General features: G+C 33.0%; 1 protein-coding gene across 2 annotated transcripts; it reads right to left on the bottom strand.

Annotated features, from left to right (window-relative positions):
• Positions 1 to 332: 332 nt before the first annotated feature.
• On the bottom strand, positions 333 to 10,401 carry LOC110695130 (flap endonuclease 1-like). 2 transcript variants are annotated; one of them, XM_021872352.1, is made up of 18 exons: positions 10,246 to 10,401; positions 10,035 to 10,151; positions 9,861 to 9,919; positions 9,201 to 9,260; positions 8,969 to 9,022; positions 8,824 to 8,872; positions 8,640 to 8,687; positions 7,904 to 7,969; positions 7,769 to 7,819; positions 7,465 to 7,584; positions 7,306 to 7,390; positions 6,175 to 6,256; positions 5,521 to 5,635; positions 5,338 to 5,394; positions 5,190 to 5,236; positions 5,048 to 5,102; positions 785 to 904; positions 333 to 628 (listed from the first exon to the last, which is right to left on the bottom strand). In XM_021872352.1, the coding sequence occupies exons 1-17, from the start codon at positions 10,255 to 10,257 to the stop codon at positions 836 to 838; spliced, it is 1,146 nt and encodes a 381-aa protein (XP_021728044.1). In that variant the 5' UTR covers positions 10,258 to 10,401; the 3' UTR covers positions 333 to 628; positions 785 to 835. The 2 variants fall into 2 exon arrangements, with proteins under 2 accessions (XP_021728044.1, XP_021728043.1); XM_021872351.1 differs by lacking the exon at positions 333 to 628 and adding an exon at positions 3,616 to 3,804 and having other exon boundaries at positions 818 to 904.
• Between the last annotated feature and the right edge of the window lie 7,545 nt (positions 10,402 to 17,946).

Raw genomic sequence — 17,946 nt, 5'->3', positions numbered from 1 at the left:
CCTATGTATTTTTGGTGCCATCGATTCCGGTCCTAGAAAGGCAAACCTCTGATAGAATCTATCAGTTTTTGGAGTCAAGCCGGTAAAGGAATGACTTATCATAGGTCGATCAGGCCAGGGTTAAGGTACAAAGAATAAGGATTATGGTAGGTACAAGGTATTCAACAAGGGAAGGTTATTCCAAAATTTTGGTAGCAAATGTAAGATTTAATCTGCACCCTTGATTTAAAAGATGTAATCTCGACCCTTCACTCGTTTGGCATCTTTAACGCAACACCAATGCCCTCGAGGATTGATAAGAGAATCCCCTACAAATATGGCTTGCAAGGAACTTGGCAATTGCCAATCCGGGAGCATTCAGTCCAATTCACCAGGATAAAATACCAACATGACATTAACAGTTAATTCATTCCGTCCAGTAGATCTACATGAAGTTCCAACATAAGATTAATTGCTAATTCAAGCTTACATGAACATGAAGCAGCACCTAACTCAACAGCAGATACAAGAAGGAAAGATACTGCATATACTTTTGCCAACTATCCGTTTTAAATTTGCAGATGATCCTTCTGAGTCCTTGCTATTAACAACTGGGGAGAAATGTGGCCTCAAATGGAATACAACCTGCCTGAAAAAGAAAATGACATGCATATAGCAAATTAACAAAGACAGCTGTATCCTAATATCGAACATCTGGTGTTTGCTTTTTCTTATTGATCTGTTCTGAAACTAGAATTCTAAAATACTCTGTATAAAATAAGTGTATCGGAAAATTTCTTCTTACATGAAAGACAGTCTTAGTAATATAGCAATTTGAATCCATGCAGAAGGCATTCTATTTCTTCCTACCACCAGCCTTCTGCTTTTTGTTTGATGTATCCTTTGAGGTATTATCCACCTTTTCCTGTATAAAAACACAATCATCCAAACAATATTAAACTTAAATTACTCAGGGATTAAATTCTCAGCTTAAGGTGTTCTCATGCATAATTAGGTGTTGTTTGGTTGGAAGATAATTTCCTTGGAAATGGAATTTCCTAGGAAGTAAAATGAAGGTGTGTTTGGTTGGAGGGAAATAAGCTAAACATGGGAAATAGCAATTCCAAGGGAAATATAAATTCCCACAACCCATGGGAAATTACTCACCAACTCCCCCCCTTAGTGAGTTGAATTTCATAGGAAATGCAATTTCCTATAGTGTCAACCAAACAATTTAGCTTAATTCCTAGGAAAATCATAAGGGAAAAAATTTCCCATGAAATATAAATTCCCATGGGAAATTAATTCCCATGTGAGCCAAACGAGCAATTAAATGTGTTTCAATGTGCCTATGCATAGCACCAGAACATTTCTTCTAGCAATGATAGAGGACAGCATCAGTCACCCACAAGGGTTATGCCTAAGAAAACAGGAAAATAATAAGTTTTATATTAGTATGATTTATTCTGAGAGCCAACGTGCAAACAGACGACGTGATACCAATAACAGCTCTAATTTACCACAAAAAAAATAAAATAAATAAAATAAAATATAATAAAAAATAGAGGTTTTCATCTTTAAAAATAAGTTTTTGCACTCAGAAACAAAGTGCAAACAGGCAATTGACCAGCAGTGTGAAACACACACATAAATAGACATACTCAGATGGTTTTACAAGCTCAAGCATATCAATTATCAAACTAGATCCATTGCTGACAATATGTTGAGGGTGTAAGAGATCACACCATCTAAGACAACTGTGAAAAGAAAAAGATTCATCATCTCAAAGCCCACCTGCCTTTTACTTAGGACAATAACATGAGGGGGAAGGATACGATCTCAAAAAGGAAAAGTTTTCAAAAGAATAACAAGAAAGGATCAGAGATAGATACCACTTCAACATATCTCCCCAACCCCAAATTAGAAAATCTGAGTTACAAACTCCCTTCCCAATTGTTTTTAAGTTATTATACTTCGGAACTACTAAGCCTAACATCAGTGGTTTCTGAAGTGTTCGAAATAGGCTTTCTGTCATGCACAGAACTCCATCCATGGATTTGACAGCAAGCTACCAAACACAGCTATAGCCATTAATCAGGATCATGATCACCAGATTTGCCAAAATCAAGCTCCAGTTACCACATACAACGAATCATCACCCACAATAGTACTGACTACAAGGGACGATCTCAATCGTACAACATAATGAATCTCCAGTCCTGAACTTTAGTCTGCATTTTCTACCACTAATAACCCCTCAATCACAGAAAACCAAGTCCTCAATTATAGTCTGCATTTTCTAGCACTAATGACCCCCTAATCACAGAAAATCAAGTCCTCAACCATAGTGCGTTCTGCTAATGCCGTAATAGCACCATCTCTGGCACAGAACATAATTTACCACTAGTTCTCAACCAGTGTTTAGTGCGCTAATATTGCATGTGATGCCTTGAAATTCTACAAAACTGATGCGGGATGCCGGAATCCCTGAAAATTTATCACAATGTTTAAACAAGCTCTATCCATCCAATAAAAGGTGGCTCCTCTCAGACTTCTCAATACTTATCTAAAAACAAAAAATTAGGAATTCAATCTCATCTTATAATTAAAATCCAACAGAGTAACGCCAAGCATGTCACTCTGGAAATATAATAGTGATAACTCCACATAAACAGTTCTCAATTTATGTGGATGAGGTATTTGATCATAAGGGATAGAGGAAGCTTTTTGTGTATGACTATACGGAATAATCACTTATGGTTCATGTAGCCGACCCTACTTATGGGATTAAAGCTTTGATTGAAACAGTTTTCAATTTAATCAGATCCATCAAATAACCAAATACCAGTTCCTAGGAGTTATCACTCCACTCCATCCCTTAGAAAGCCAAATCTCTAACTTAAGCAGTTGAGCAACATTCTCCATTCTCCGTACCAGAAGCATTTAAATACTTAAAGAACGTTCATATCCAGGAGAAGCAGTAGACCTCTAAATAGGATGAATAGTAAACACAATGACTACAAATCTACAATCCAATCTCCATATGCATCCATTCCAGAACTAGGAACACAAAAACCATTTAGTGTTCAGGCTATAGTATAAGCCTATGTTAGTATCAAGAGCAACTAAAGGACTGACAGGGGCAACCTCATGTACAAACATTGGCAGGTTTAATATTTAGCCACTACACTTGACAAGTCTATCTTCTATGTAAATTAAAACTCAGAACATGGTTCACCTCTTGCCCCAGACAGAAAAGTAGGTTGCCTCATAATCCAATCAGAAGATATATAACCAGCTTTACTCATATGGATTGGGAGTAGGATCTCTCACATATTTTTATCCCATAACTAATACCCAAACCAGCACAACCCTTAAAAACGAACTGCCTACAATTTGGCCACATATTGGTTAGAATATTACCTTCTTACTCCACTTGATAAAAAAAATAGATGAGAATCTTGGTGCTACTTCGGAATATTAAGGAACGACTTATGGCTATTCATACATTCAAATTTTGTGCTCTTATTGTTCTCTTATAAATAATGTACAACAAGTCCTGTATACTCATTGCAGTTAAGATTTTTTAAGATTCTGAAATTAGAAGAATAAGCAGTGTTTGCTCTGAATGTTCACCAGGGGAGTCAGCTTTCATGCGCCAAAGAAAGGAACTGGAATTGACGGTGCCAAATGCTTGGAGCCCAAAACTACAGACCGCAGGCTAAAGGCAGCGTGTTTTTCAGTCTGATAATGACTGAAAGCTGGTGATGAATGGATTCTAGACCTGTTTCCTTGTTTGAAAGAGCCAAGCATGCATTTGGTTCCCTGCCAGCCACCATACAACATTATAATTCCTGATTACATAGACATTTAACGGATGATAGTTGAAGCCTTGAAGGTTCTAGTCTGTTTATTTCTCGCCATTGATTCTCCTTGTCGTTTCTATTTTACTACCATAAATGTTTGTCAGTGATATAAGGATAAAAAAGATGTTATCCCGGTTGAAATACAATTTCAGATGTTTAAAAAAAAAAAAAAAAATCAAATTGGTACTCCCTCTGTCCCAATATCAAACTGCCCATATCCGCTTGGGTGAGTGAGGATCGACTAAATTTAATAATATTTCACTCTCCTATGACTAATTTTATCTTGCTCTCTCCACCTTACACTTTGTTTGGATTGAGAGATTGGAGGGAAAGGAAGAGAAGAGAAAAGAAGGGATCCATTCTCTCTTGTTTGGATACCATATGGTAGAAGGGAAGGGAAAAGAAATAAAAGGAAACACTTCCCCCCCTCCTTTAATAAACCAAATCCTTTCAATGTTGGAAAGATTTGGAGGAAAAATGTAACCTTATCTTCTCACTCCCCTTCCTTCTTCTTCCCTCCCTTCCCTTTCCCTTACACTTTGCTATCCAAACAAACTGTTAATCTCATCTCAATTGACAAACAATAAACAGCACCCACTACGTTTTTTTTTTTTTCTGTTATCCAACTACACTCAACAAAGTTCCACCACCATTCTCCTTCTAAAATATGTGTGCATATGAGAAAAGGAAAGTTTATATTGGGACGAAGGGAGTAATATTTATTTAGCTTAAACTTTATTAGAAGCACGCAGACACCAACAAGGAAACAGTCATTGTATGCAAGCTCTTCCACCCACCCACCCACCCCCCCCCCCCCAAGCCTCCTAAAATCCAATAATCCACTAGGGGCAAGCAAAGAGATATACAAGATCCCATTTCAGCATGATTGAAGTATAAAGATTTCTTTTGTTTTACTGAAGCTGAAAGCACAGTTATAAATGTTCACCAATAGATTTAGAGTCAAATTAAAAATATTACTTTCATTCGAATTGAAGAGGATTACTAACTTTTGAAGAGAGCAGTATAAAGTAACACAAACCAAGCAATATCAGACAGTAATACTAGTTGGATGCAAGTACACAAAAAACTAGCTAGTGTAAGTCTACCTGATACCTTAATGGTTAAATGGAAGACATACTCATGAATTTTCTATAGTTATATGGTTATATCTTATATGTAATTCATAACTAATGCGTACATACCTTTCTTTTGATGGGAACAGAATTAGTCACAGTTGGCTTAAAGAAAGCCTCCAGCCTGCAAGCAAATAATAAGGCAATGTAAACCAGTAAATAAACAAGAAACCAATGTAAGGATTTCACAAACTCTTTAGTAACTACTTACCGTCCCTGTGATGACTTGCTCTTAGCTGCCTTAATTTTTTCAATTGCCTAAAAAAGGAGAGATTATTAAGGAATTAATCTAATACTATTTACTTTGGAATGGATCACTTAACCAGATAAATAGAACCACTCCTGGAGACAAAGATTACCTTTGTTACTCTATCGATATTAAAGCCATTCTCCTTCACTAAAAAGTTCACCAAACCCTAAAAAGAAAAAGACAACCTTATAGAGCAACTTCTTACTTAAAGAAAGTAAAACTTAAAAAAACAAAAAACAAAAAACAAAAAAATACAAAAACAAAAACAACGACAACAAAAACAAAATTCAACCTCCTCGTCAGGAGAGCTCCACTTGAGCTCAGGTTCCTCGTTTCCAGGATGCACTAGAGGCTCTTTAAATAACCGTCTGGCCTCCTGATACGGCCAATCTTCAGGTATTTGGTACCTGCACAAAAATACCAAAATTTAGCATTGAATATTACCCAAACAGATCATGAAAAGAAAAACAGAGACAACCACATTTAACAATACATCAATTACGAATGACATATAATAATGCAATCCTATTTGTAGACACCTACCAAGCAAAGTACTCTAAAAAAAAAGATCTCAGTGTAATTGAGAAAACCACATTAACCATATTTCAGCATATATAGCGTCTGGAAGTAACAAGGATCCATAAAAATCAAGAATAAGAAATTCTAAGCTTCATTGGATGTGTTTACACTGCGATGTCTCCATGGAATTCCTATTATTTTAAAGGTTGCTTATCAGTAATCAGTGAAATAGAAGTAAGAAAGATAAGGACAAAACCACTATACTTTCACCAACAGGACCAAAATATCAGGACTATTTAACTGAATAAATTATTAAATCAAGGATCAACACAACCAAAAGGCTAGAGAGCTTGTAACAACAACAAACCAATTAACACAAAAAACATCCGTTGATTTTGGAAGTTCAAGGCACAGGATTCAGATGTACCTCTCTTTATTTATGTTTTCTAGTATATTCTCAATAGATCCATGTTGACGAATGAGCTTCAATGCAGTCAGTCCACCAATACCTGCAAGTTAGATTTCAATTACTACGACAAAAAGAGAAAGACTTCTAGGAAAGAAGCATTCTTTACCAAAAAAAAAAAAAAAGATAAAAAATCATAATTGTCCTCATATTCCCTCCCCCCCCCCCCCCCCCCCCCAAAAAAAAAAAAAAAATGCCACTACGATTTCAAATTTAGCTCAATGATCCATTGTATCCTTTCTTTTAAGCAAAGAACACGGCTCTCAAAGCAATATGCAAGACATTACATTCCCTACACTAGCTAGTCTTTCCTGTAAACGAATTTAATAGTGGCCCTGCTTCAGACAATCTAGTCATTTCTCTCCAACCAAATCACCCATTCATGGAGGAGAGGGGGTAGAGGTTCCACTACTCCTTCAGTCCTTCCACCCCTCATTCCTAGCAAATACTCCAAAATGGCAACAGGATCAACCAAAATAACACCACGAATACAAACACAAACCCACCATACTAAGGAAGTCTCTTAAAATACAAAACTAGTGGTAGCACGTCTCGTGACTCTCATCATTATCCATACATAACACAAATCGGCCAATAGCGCTCCATTGGGTCTCCAAACCTGGGGCATACCACTAGCACTGAATTTCTCCAAGATTACTGCCCACCACTTGATATTACCTTCCCAAAATACAAAGGGAAACTATCTGTGTATTTGTGTCTTTTGAAGATATTTGTATAAATCATCAACAGCTAACTAAACTCCCTCATCAGGAAAAATCTATAAGAATAATAGATTCTAAAATACTCCAAGTTTCCAAGATAACAAGCTTCCAACTCATAATTCAAAAGATTGTTCCTGAATGAAACTTTACAATATAGAAGTCCTAATTCCCAGTGAAACCAAGAAGAGATGGATGCATGGTATAGCACATTTTTGTTTTATTAAGGTGTCAAATTGATAAACTTTTGGTTATTCAATCCTTAATACAGAAAGACCTCAAATACAAGAGTCACATTTTATTCTACTTTATCATACAGCAAGACAATTTTCACCACAATAATATAAATGAGTTCAAAAGTGTCTCTTGTTACCTTTAATACTCTCACAGTAATCACATCCAGAAAGAATGCACAAATCAATGAACTGATCCATTGTAAGATTAAGCTCCTCCAAGACCTGAATCAGAGCTACTGTAAATAGAGGACTCAACCTAAAAACTTATAAACCCAAACAGTTACATGGTCTCCCACCTTCGCTGTTTCAAATTCCATGACTGGAATTTTCTTTGAGCTTGGATCCATCAAATGACGGAGAAATTTAGGAGCTCCAAAGGTTAAAGAATCCATATCTTCAGAAGCCACAGCATAAACCTGAAAAGGCAAAAAAGAAAAAAGCATTGTCCATGAGATTATGCTAATTAAAAATTTAAAACCAACAGCACAGAATATACAATAACCTATAATAACATGGTAAATATGATGCTTCTCTTCATTCAAACACAATCATTTAGGAGAAGAAGGGAAGATTATATTAAAATATGGAAGTATTGCATACTTTTCCAGATATGCAAAGCGCGGCACACTGTGCCTCTGCTTCAGAAGGAGCCTGCAAAACCAGAAAAGAAACCTTGCTTACATAAGAATGGACAAAGTATGACACAATAAGCAATATAAAATCTAAGAGAATCACCTCAACCACAGGTACTCCCATTAATCCTAGTAATTTTTTGCAGTCATCATTGTGTTGTTTCGTCACCTGCAACAATGAAGAGGCAGACCTATTAAAGGTACAACAGAAAGAGGAGGACTTATACATCATGGCAGGTTGTTATTGCTAGAACAATTAAGAGTAAGATAATCCTTGTAGATATGCCCTCTATAATAAAATAAAGTCTAGAGATTTGCTAACCCATGCAAGTTTGGTTCAAGAAAATCAATAATATAATGGGAAGGGTTGATATCTAAACTTCTAAGTAATTGCCTTATACATAGATATTAGCTACATAAATTAAGAAATTCTTCTTCATACAGGTGATCTTTTGACAAATGACATGGATTTAAAGATAAAGTCATTATCTTTTGAGTGGTTCTGATCATTTGCGGACAATGAATGATCTTACCACTGAGAAGGAAACACAAACAAAAACAGCTACAAAGTGAAAACGTTTGACAAAATATTTGCATTTCTGTCTACGTATTTTTTAAGTAGTCATGGAACATCTTAATACAATGCAACGTAAATACTATCCCCCACACCCCCTACTGAACTTGTACCAAATAAGAAACAACAGCAAGATCCAAAGACTTCTAATTTATCAATAAACCTTCTACAAATATACCAACAAGTAATAAAATTGGATCCCTTCTACAAAAAGTTTACATGCAGCTTCCACTAACAGCACTTTTAAACAGAGAAAGAGACGCACCTTCACAGTCCGTTTACTGAACTTCTCAATACTATCTTTATCGCCTTTCTGCACCAATAATTTCACCAGCTTTACGGTTAAAGAAGAAATGAACAAGCCAAGCAGGAAAAATAGAGGCAATTTGCAGCACATTTAGATGTTGAAGCATTGTTATTTGACGAAGTAATAATTTGCATCAATATACCTCAATGGCCTCTGTCAAATCCTCAGTGGCATCAGCTCGTTTGGCATAACTATCATGCAGAGTCCAATCAAAGGATTCGAATCAATAATATAAGTATATAACTGTGTTGAAATCAGATCAAATGACAAATAAAGAGCACCCATACCGTTTAGCAAGTTCTTGTTTCTTCAAATCAGGTGGTGGTCCATCAAAGACGTAACTGGAAAGAAAAAAATTTACTCAAATCAAATAAAAGAAACATGATCATTAACAGTTCAAGCCATTTGTCACAAGCAATATTGCCTTCATGGCACGTTGCTATCTATGATTTACTGTTACATGAAACTGTATTTGCTCAAAAATATCCGAAAAGAGCACAAATGTGAGGGAGAACTTACACAGGCTTAATTCCAGCTTCAAGAAGCCTTATAGTCCGTGAAAACATCCCCTGCAAGTGACTGGGGGCAGAATCATTGAAAGCACAAATTACTTAAAATAGAAAAAACAACACTGAATAAAAAAAATTACAGAAAATTACAATCTCAAAACATTATTACATTAGGAATCATTAAGTGAACCATCGTTTTGAATCAACTATCTATTTTCAACATAGTTGGAAGAACCACTAGAGGGAACATTTTGAGCTGAAATTTCTAATGGATAACATCAAATACTCTTATTTCATTACACTAGTCCACTCCAGAGTAGTAGAATGGAAGCAACAATTTGATCTATCCAAGGGGGCTTTGTTATAGGCCGAATATATTCGAACTTACCAAGTTAACTTTGAGTGAATCATGTAAAGTAGTGGCATAATTAAACATAGTACAAACTAAGGTCTATAACATGAACATCTACTTATTGCCATTACTTCATCACCTTAAAAATCATTCATCGCGACGTTTACTAACATACATCAATTTTTCCGCCCCGTCCACTCCCATACCCACATCCATACAGGCGCCAAATAACTAATCATTATAAAATGATAATAATTTAATAAATTAAAAGAAAAAAGAAAACAAAAAAGTGTCATTCTTGAAATAAGAGTGTTATACCTAGTAACTTCACCAGCCTCATTTGTAAGCATCTCAGTTCCAGTTCTCCCAACCACAATCTACAACAATTAACAAAACAATTTATTTTACTTTTTACAAAAAATATTAAAATCAATAAAACCCCAGAAAAATGGGAATCGTATTTAAAATTAGAAAAAGAAAAAAGGAACAAACAAGGAATTGATAGATGCTCATGCTAGCATCAATAGCGATTTTCCGATTAAAATAACTCTCAAATTTCTGCTCTTTCATGCATTTGGGTGCATTATCCGCCAGCAACTTCGTTAAACCCTAATTTTAATTTTTCACCAAAAGAAACAACCAAAATTAGAAATTTAGGGTTCAAAATTAGGGAATATTATGAGAAATAAGATTAAATCCAAACCTTAATTCCCATTTGAAACAAACAAAATCTGCAATTGCTGAAATTTGCCTTTTCTTCGTCGTACTTCACTCTCTCCTTTTCTCTCTCCTCTTTTTGTTGCGCGGCTCAACTATACTCCGTATTTTTTTCCCGCCTTCTTCCAAGTTCCAAGTAGTTTTGCGTACTTGTTGGGCTTCTATTCGGGCTTGGGCCTGACAAAAGCCCAATAATTCTGTCAATTGGGCCGAGTTTACTACTTGACTAATTGGGCCAATTTAAGTTGTTTTTTTTTTTTTTTCAAAAATGACGGTCCAGTCTATGGTCTATGAGTAGTGCTTGGCTCAATCATCAGTCACCACATGAAAGTTGAGGTCATTGTAATTACAATTTTTTATTCTCCAAAAATAATACGGAGTAATAATTTTATAATTGTAATACTAACAAATTATTTTATGCTCCATAATTAATCTATTAAATAAACAATATAAAACAGAGAGAGTGTTATTTATAAATCTTGTCCAAATTTTGTCCTTTATAGCTTTTTATCAGCTTTTGGTGTCATTGCACTTGTAAATTGTTTATAATCGTGAATGTCGGTACAATTAGTAGCACCGACATTCACAATTGGTAGTGATTGTAAGATGAGCAATAATGGTAGGGCGGGTGAGATATTTAGCAAATTAAAAACTTTGTCTAGGAAGGTACAATTCATTAATAATACCTGGTCGTTTGTTCTTATTTCGATCTCGCTCCTCCTTCAAAGAATGATGTGTATAATTTGGTTGATCGAAGTGACAGTTGAATAGATATGTCTGTGCATCCGACTGTGCTTATATAACACATACACAAGTACTTAGATTAATAATGGCATTAATATATGCTCATTGCTATGAGAAGCAGCCAAGATACAAGGAGGCGTAGTTTAGCGCGCAGTCACCGGTTGGAGAAATGGAATCATCCTCTTTCACAATTTAGTTTAATTTTCACTATTATACGAATTACGAAGTACTACGTAATTGCCTTAAATATGTACAAGTATGTAGATATAGAATTGTAATGATTTATCACAATAGGTAAATATCAATATTTAATAAATAGAACGAGTCTAAAGTTTTAAAAATTGATCATTTCTATATTTTTGTCTAAGATCTGTCACGACCATTCTCAGGCCTAATTCTAAATACTATGTTTTTGGTAAATGTATGTTACATCTCAATTCTGAAGGATGGAACAAAGTTGACATGGTACAAGTCATTTTACATAAGGAAGGCGCATAACACTTACCTAAAGTGGGGGGTTAGGACTTAGGAATCATTGCATGCTTGTGACATTCCACCTTTAATTAAAGGGTTGAAGCTTTATGTTTTTGGCCTCAACATATATAATTAATAAGATTTGTATTAACACAATAATCACTCTTAATTTAAACAATAGGTTTTAAATTTTATGTAAGAAAAACTTTACTCTGTATAATAGAATCCAAACCATTTCATATGTTCTGTATTATATTGTCATGATCTCATAAGAGAAAAATTACCAAAGAGTGAACATCTTGTAGCATGAAAGGATATGTAAAAAGTTTGATCTAAAAAACATTAAAAGCAAAGGATTATCGAAAATCATGCTATCTTTCATTTAATTCTTAAATAATGTTTTTTTTAAAAAAAAAAATTATTAACACAGATAAAGAAAACGTGACAACTTAATCATTCTACACGAATAGCGCTTATATAGTTTTTCCATATATGCAACTATTGTACATTAAAACAACGGGTCCATGTCCAACAAATGGGACAGGAGGATTGTAGCATATAGTACGTACTTAACTCTAAACACATGCATTATATAAATACACCACCTTCTAGTTAGGTTTGGTAGGTACACAAACCCTTAATTTAAGAGCCTTATCACTAACTTATTGATACACTTCGCTGTAAAGTTACCCACTTTTTTTGCATCTTTAGTCTTCACATATATTTTCCTCCATATAACCAAACATCATTATAACTTCCTTCTCAACCCATTTTTCATTTCATTTTATAAGCCAACCCTCCAAAAAAATTAGAGAAAATTAAACAAATTAAAATTATTATGTCTAATAATAGAAGATTAGGGTGGATAATTGCAGTTCCATGTACAAGCAAAAAAGCCCTAAGAACAGATTCTCAAAAGGGTATTGGAGAAATTCTCAACACCAAATTATCAACAATTGTTGAAGAGCCAGAAAATTTCTATGAAGGTAGTAATCATCATCATGTAAGTAATTCGAGGAATATTAACGCGAAGATAAACAACAACATTAGTAACATGAAGTTATGGTTTAAGGAGAAGAAAGGTAAAGATCTCGTTCGTTCGACAAAGTTGTTTAAGAAAAGTAAACTTCAGCTTGTTTCTCGTAATTTTTGTGTTAAGGGTTCTTACATTAATTTTCTTGCTGGTTTTGTTGCTAAAGGTAGCTTAACTGGACTTCCTCGTTATTAGTCAATTAGTGTTTAATTATATGATGTGTTGATAATGTAAATGACTTAAATTTGATTTCTTTTTAATTAGTTAGCTTAATTTAATTATGTTGTAATTCTGCAGTAAGTGGTATGTATTCATAATAATGAGTACAATTTAACTATGGAATCTATGCATCCTTAGTTTTTTCCCTTACTAAACGAGTAAACGTTAATTAATCTTTGTTTATGTGATTGTTGATTTTTTATTTATTTATTTATTAGCTTATAGGAACTAAGTAATTTTAGATCTAACTTTCAAAAACAATAAATTTACATATTTCCACACAGTATATTTCTATTGTCTTGGCTACATTTTCTCTATAAAACCAAGAAAAAAAAAAGATTTAATATTAATTGTGGCAAATAATATATTCAAATTAATTATAAGGCGGCAATTACCTAGCATTGTTTTCTTTGATTATAAGATGTTTATGGAATGAGGTTACTTAGAAAATTATGACCAACTTTAGAATATTACGAAGAGTTTCTTGAGGATATGAATACTACGAAGTATTGCTTGAGGATACCAGCTTGGCTTAATTGCTTGAGTAATAAACATACAGAAATACTTCGTAATATTCATATCCTTAAGCAAATAATTAAGCCAAGCTGGAATCAAAAATTTTAATGTAATTAATTTAAATTTAAAATAATACAATAATTTCTTTTGCATAAAGTGTCTTTTTCTGTGTCTCCTCACTCATAAATTAATTCTTTGAACTCATATAATTAACTAATTAAGTAGTGATAGGTCACCATTAAAGTTTATTGTCATGTTTTGGTAGCGTTGTATTACCATGTAAGTTTTTTGTCTTAATCAAAGTATTACATATGAGGAGATATAAAAAACGACCAACGAGTTTTTTGAATTGAAGATAATTAGCATTGCTGCACCGTCCCATATCTCATTGATTAACTAGTACTCCGTATGTCTATGAATCGGTTATGTCACTTAAAGGCAACCCAATCAAGTAAATATATATGTTATGATATCCATAAATAATGCATTGTATCAACTATCAATTATGATCCCATAGTCTAGCTTGTCGTCCAAATTGCTCCTTAATTAAATATATATATATATATATATATATATATATATATATATATATATATATACCTTTAATTACGAAATAGCAACAAACCAACTTTTAACTACGTAGTAGCTTTTTATGATTGTATGCTTCAATTATTCTTAACAGGAATCATTAAAGTTGTGTAAGGTGGGGTTTAATTTCATAGAAGCCGGTTTTTAATCAACAATCAACCATTTATCGTGATTTCAAAAGTGCACGCTTTTTCCTTTAATTTTAAACATTTTTTAGTTAGTCTTTAATCATGTCAATAATTCGCGGGAATCATATAATAATAATCTCATATTAAACTAATCACTAGCTTTTTTAAACTTTTAGGTTATTGTTCTTGTATTTGGTGAAGTCTTTAATTTTCTGCTCAGAATGTATAGTATATTTGATATGATGGATGAAACAAACTTTAGTAGAAGTTAATTAAGTTTGATCTAGTGGTTGACACATTGAGGATGGAGATCCATTACCCTTTCAGTTTTTCCCACTCCTAAACTTCTAATAGGTTTAGGCCTTGTTTAGTTCACCTTATTTTTACATATTTAGAAAAAATAAATTCAGATCAGATCTAATCAGAAAAAATAAGTTCGGATCAAATCAGATCAGAAAAAATAAGTTCAGATCAAATACAAATTATTATTATTATTATTATTATTATTATTATTATTATGATGATGATGATGGTTATTATTATTATTATTATTATTATTATTAATAAATAGCACAAACGATAAACGATAATAATTAAAATTTCATTATAAGCTCCAAATCATAAACGTTTACAAATATAATTTTCATTACAAGAAGTTCCAAATTTCCTTCGCTATATTAAGTTGTACTTCGTTCATTACAGCTTTACGATTCTCGTTAAACAAATCATAATCTGCTCTTGGTTTGATTTATATACCACTATCAATGGGTATATCCAACTCATGTAATCGAATAAAATTGTGAAGTGTGAATTTAGCAACCATAATTGCCAATTGATGTTTAGTGTCCATATTTGGCATCATTGTCAATATTTTCCATCGAGATTTTAATTGTCCAAAACATCTCTCGATCGTTGTTCGAAGTGAAGAGTGAAGATAATTAAAAAGTTCAAGTATGCCTTGAGGTGATGGACCATTTTGAAATTCGGGCATATGGGTTCTAATATCTTTATCTTTTATTGGACTCAAATATCCAACGGTATTCGGATATCCAGAATCTACTAGATAATATTTCCCTATTACAAAATAAAGTTGTTATACGGCATATTAGTATAGTGTCATGTATGGAGTAAAAACATACACTATTTTAAATTATACCTGGAGGTGGATGGGGAAATCGAAATTCCGGTACGGTTAAGCAATGGTTCCATACAGTAATATCATGAGCACTACCTTCATATCATTTTTTTGTAATTTCATATTTTTGATAACAAGCCTAACATTTCCCATAAATAAATTTTTTTAAATTTCACATTTTCTTTCCTCCTATTCTGTCAAATACTTTTGCTTTATACAATTTTTTAATCTTCCACTTACCCCATCCATATATTATTACGTTTACCAATTTCTCCTAAAACTCCCCACGTGTAAAAATGGAGAAGGTATTTAAAATCAAAGGGAGTATACGTACAAGGTTTTCAATAATAATAGCTACGCATTACTACAATTAAAATTAGTACAAAGTAACATAGAAAATGTTGCTAGTTCAAACAAACGATAAAATCAAATCCAATACATCATAAATCCATATTATTATTTAAGAATTAAGGTATTTAAAAACAAGTCAAATCTCTTTTTTTCTATGTAGAAAAAAGCTATGATAAATTTAATCTGTAATTTAGTTTTTTTAGGATCCCCATTTTAATACTTTCTTATAAAAAAAATTCATTTATGAAGTGGGATACTGTAAATAATAAAATTATCAAATATTCCAATTCTATTACCTTATACACTTATACTATCTAGTAATTTTAATACTTATAGGTTTCTTTAAAATATTTGTAATAATAATAATAATAATAAATAATAATAATAATAGTAATAATAATCATAACAATAATAATTAAACATTAATATTGATTAACATTAAAAGTAGAATATTGAAATAATTAAAATAAGTTCAAATCAGAAAAAATAAGTTCAGATTAGATCAGATCAGAAAAAATAAGTTCAGATAAGAAAATATAAGTTCAGATCAGATCAAATCAGAAAATATAAGTTCAGATCAGATCAGATCAGAAAATATAAGTTCAGATCAGATCAGATTAGAAAAATTAAGTTTAGATCAGATCAGATCAGAAAATATAAGTTCAGATCAGATCAGATTAGAAAATATCAGTTCAGATCAGATCAAATCAGATCAGCTTAAATCAGGTGAACTAAACAAGGCCTTAGTCATTAATTCAAACTGAGTTGACTTATATTACTTCGTACTTCGGATATAATAATATTACGAAGTATATCTATATATATATCAAAACTCAATGGTATATATATTAAAACTCAATGGGAAGACATGAGCCTGCCACGTGTCACCGTGATTAGGCAGATGATGTGGCGCCATGTCATACAATTACTATTATTCATTAAAAAAAAAATTGAATTGTTAGCTTTAATGTTCAAACCTATGATCTCATGCTTATTATACTTTAACATCAACCATTACTCCAATGACACATCTCATATCTACAATGTTTTGTTAAAAAGAGTTAACCATATTCATAAACTTGAAGTTGAACGAAGCAAATTAATAATTTAAAATACTAGATATTGGATAATATATTTTGATGTTCAATAATGATTGGAAAAATATATTTAAACAGTACAAGTACTAAAGTAAATGTTGCTGGAATAAAGTAAGGGAATTCAAGGCATCAGGTCCAGCCGCCTGATCGGACGCGTGTTGGCCTGTTGGACTCCAATGGTTTGATATTTGGATTCCCTCACTTTATTTCTTGAGTAATTCTTATAATCCCCAATTTAAGAGGATGTTTAAGGTGATTAATCACCACCATTATTCTCTTGATAAGTAACTCTCGTAACCTCCCTATTTAAGAGGATGTTTAAGGTGATTATTTAACTCCCTTGATGCTTGGGATTCTTCTTCTATACTCTTTCATCTTTATTTATAAATAGAAGAAGCCTCCCCCCCACCCCCCCCCCCCCCCCGATTTTTACTCTTGAAAAATATATCAAGCACAATAGTCTAAACACATTCTTTGGGCATAAGTTACTTGACTCAAACCTTCCACCTAAAAGTTTCTTTGTGTGAAAGTGGGTGTGTTAACCTTAGGGAACATGACGGCGAATACAATTGAGCACTTTGGTTGTGCCGAAAATTCGTTTTCAAGTTAGTGATTTGCATCACGATACACTGATATTGTTCTATTGTTTGTGAGATTATCTATTTGTGAGATTATCTATTTGATCTTACTTAAATATTTTTATACTATTTGTATTAGACTACTCCTTTATTTACAACAAATGTAACTAATTTAATCTATATTTGTATTATATTACATAATTTTTTATATATAACCTCATTTATAATATAATGATTTGGGGCATTGTTCGGGTCAAAAACTAGTTTTAGTCCATATTTCAAATGAAAGTTTAGATTATCGAATATGGATTGGACTATGTATTTTGAGTTAATAGTGCTGAAATCTCTCAATATTGGTTGAAATTGAAAGAGTATTTTCGTTGAACCAACGTTAATTGAACATTGGGTGGAAGTTTAGCTTATAAGATGAATAATTCTTGTTGTATTCATTCAATTAAAGCAGCGTACAATATATAATATACAAGAGTATAAAAGATAGAAACATAAGCTACAAAGAAGGAAGAGATAAGTATAACATATAACTAAGTTAGCTCCTATATGTACGTAGAATAAGAAGTGCTTTGCATGAGATAATGATCAGATAATGATCATCAATGACAGCTGGATTGTTGAGCTTGCATGCTTAGGATAGTTTTCATACTGTAACATGCCCCCTCAAAACGGGTTGTAATGATGAAAGGCCAATTTTGCTAATTAGAGTGGAGAACTGCAGCCGTGGTAATGGTTTTGTGAGAGCGTCTGCAAGCTGGTCATTAGTGGAAATGTAGGATACTCGGAGCTTTCTTGCTTGGACATTTTCTCGG

Source organism: Chenopodium quinoa, unplaced genomic scaffold, assembly GCF_001683475.1.
Source record: "Chenopodium quinoa cultivar QQ74 unplaced genomic scaffold, ASM168347v1, whole genome shotgun sequence".
In the NCBI taxonomy this organism is placed as follows: domain Eukaryota; kingdom Viridiplantae; phylum Streptophyta; class Magnoliopsida; order Caryophyllales; family Amaranthaceae; genus Chenopodium; species Chenopodium quinoa.
This window is presented reverse-complemented; position numbering and strand designations above follow the sequence as displayed.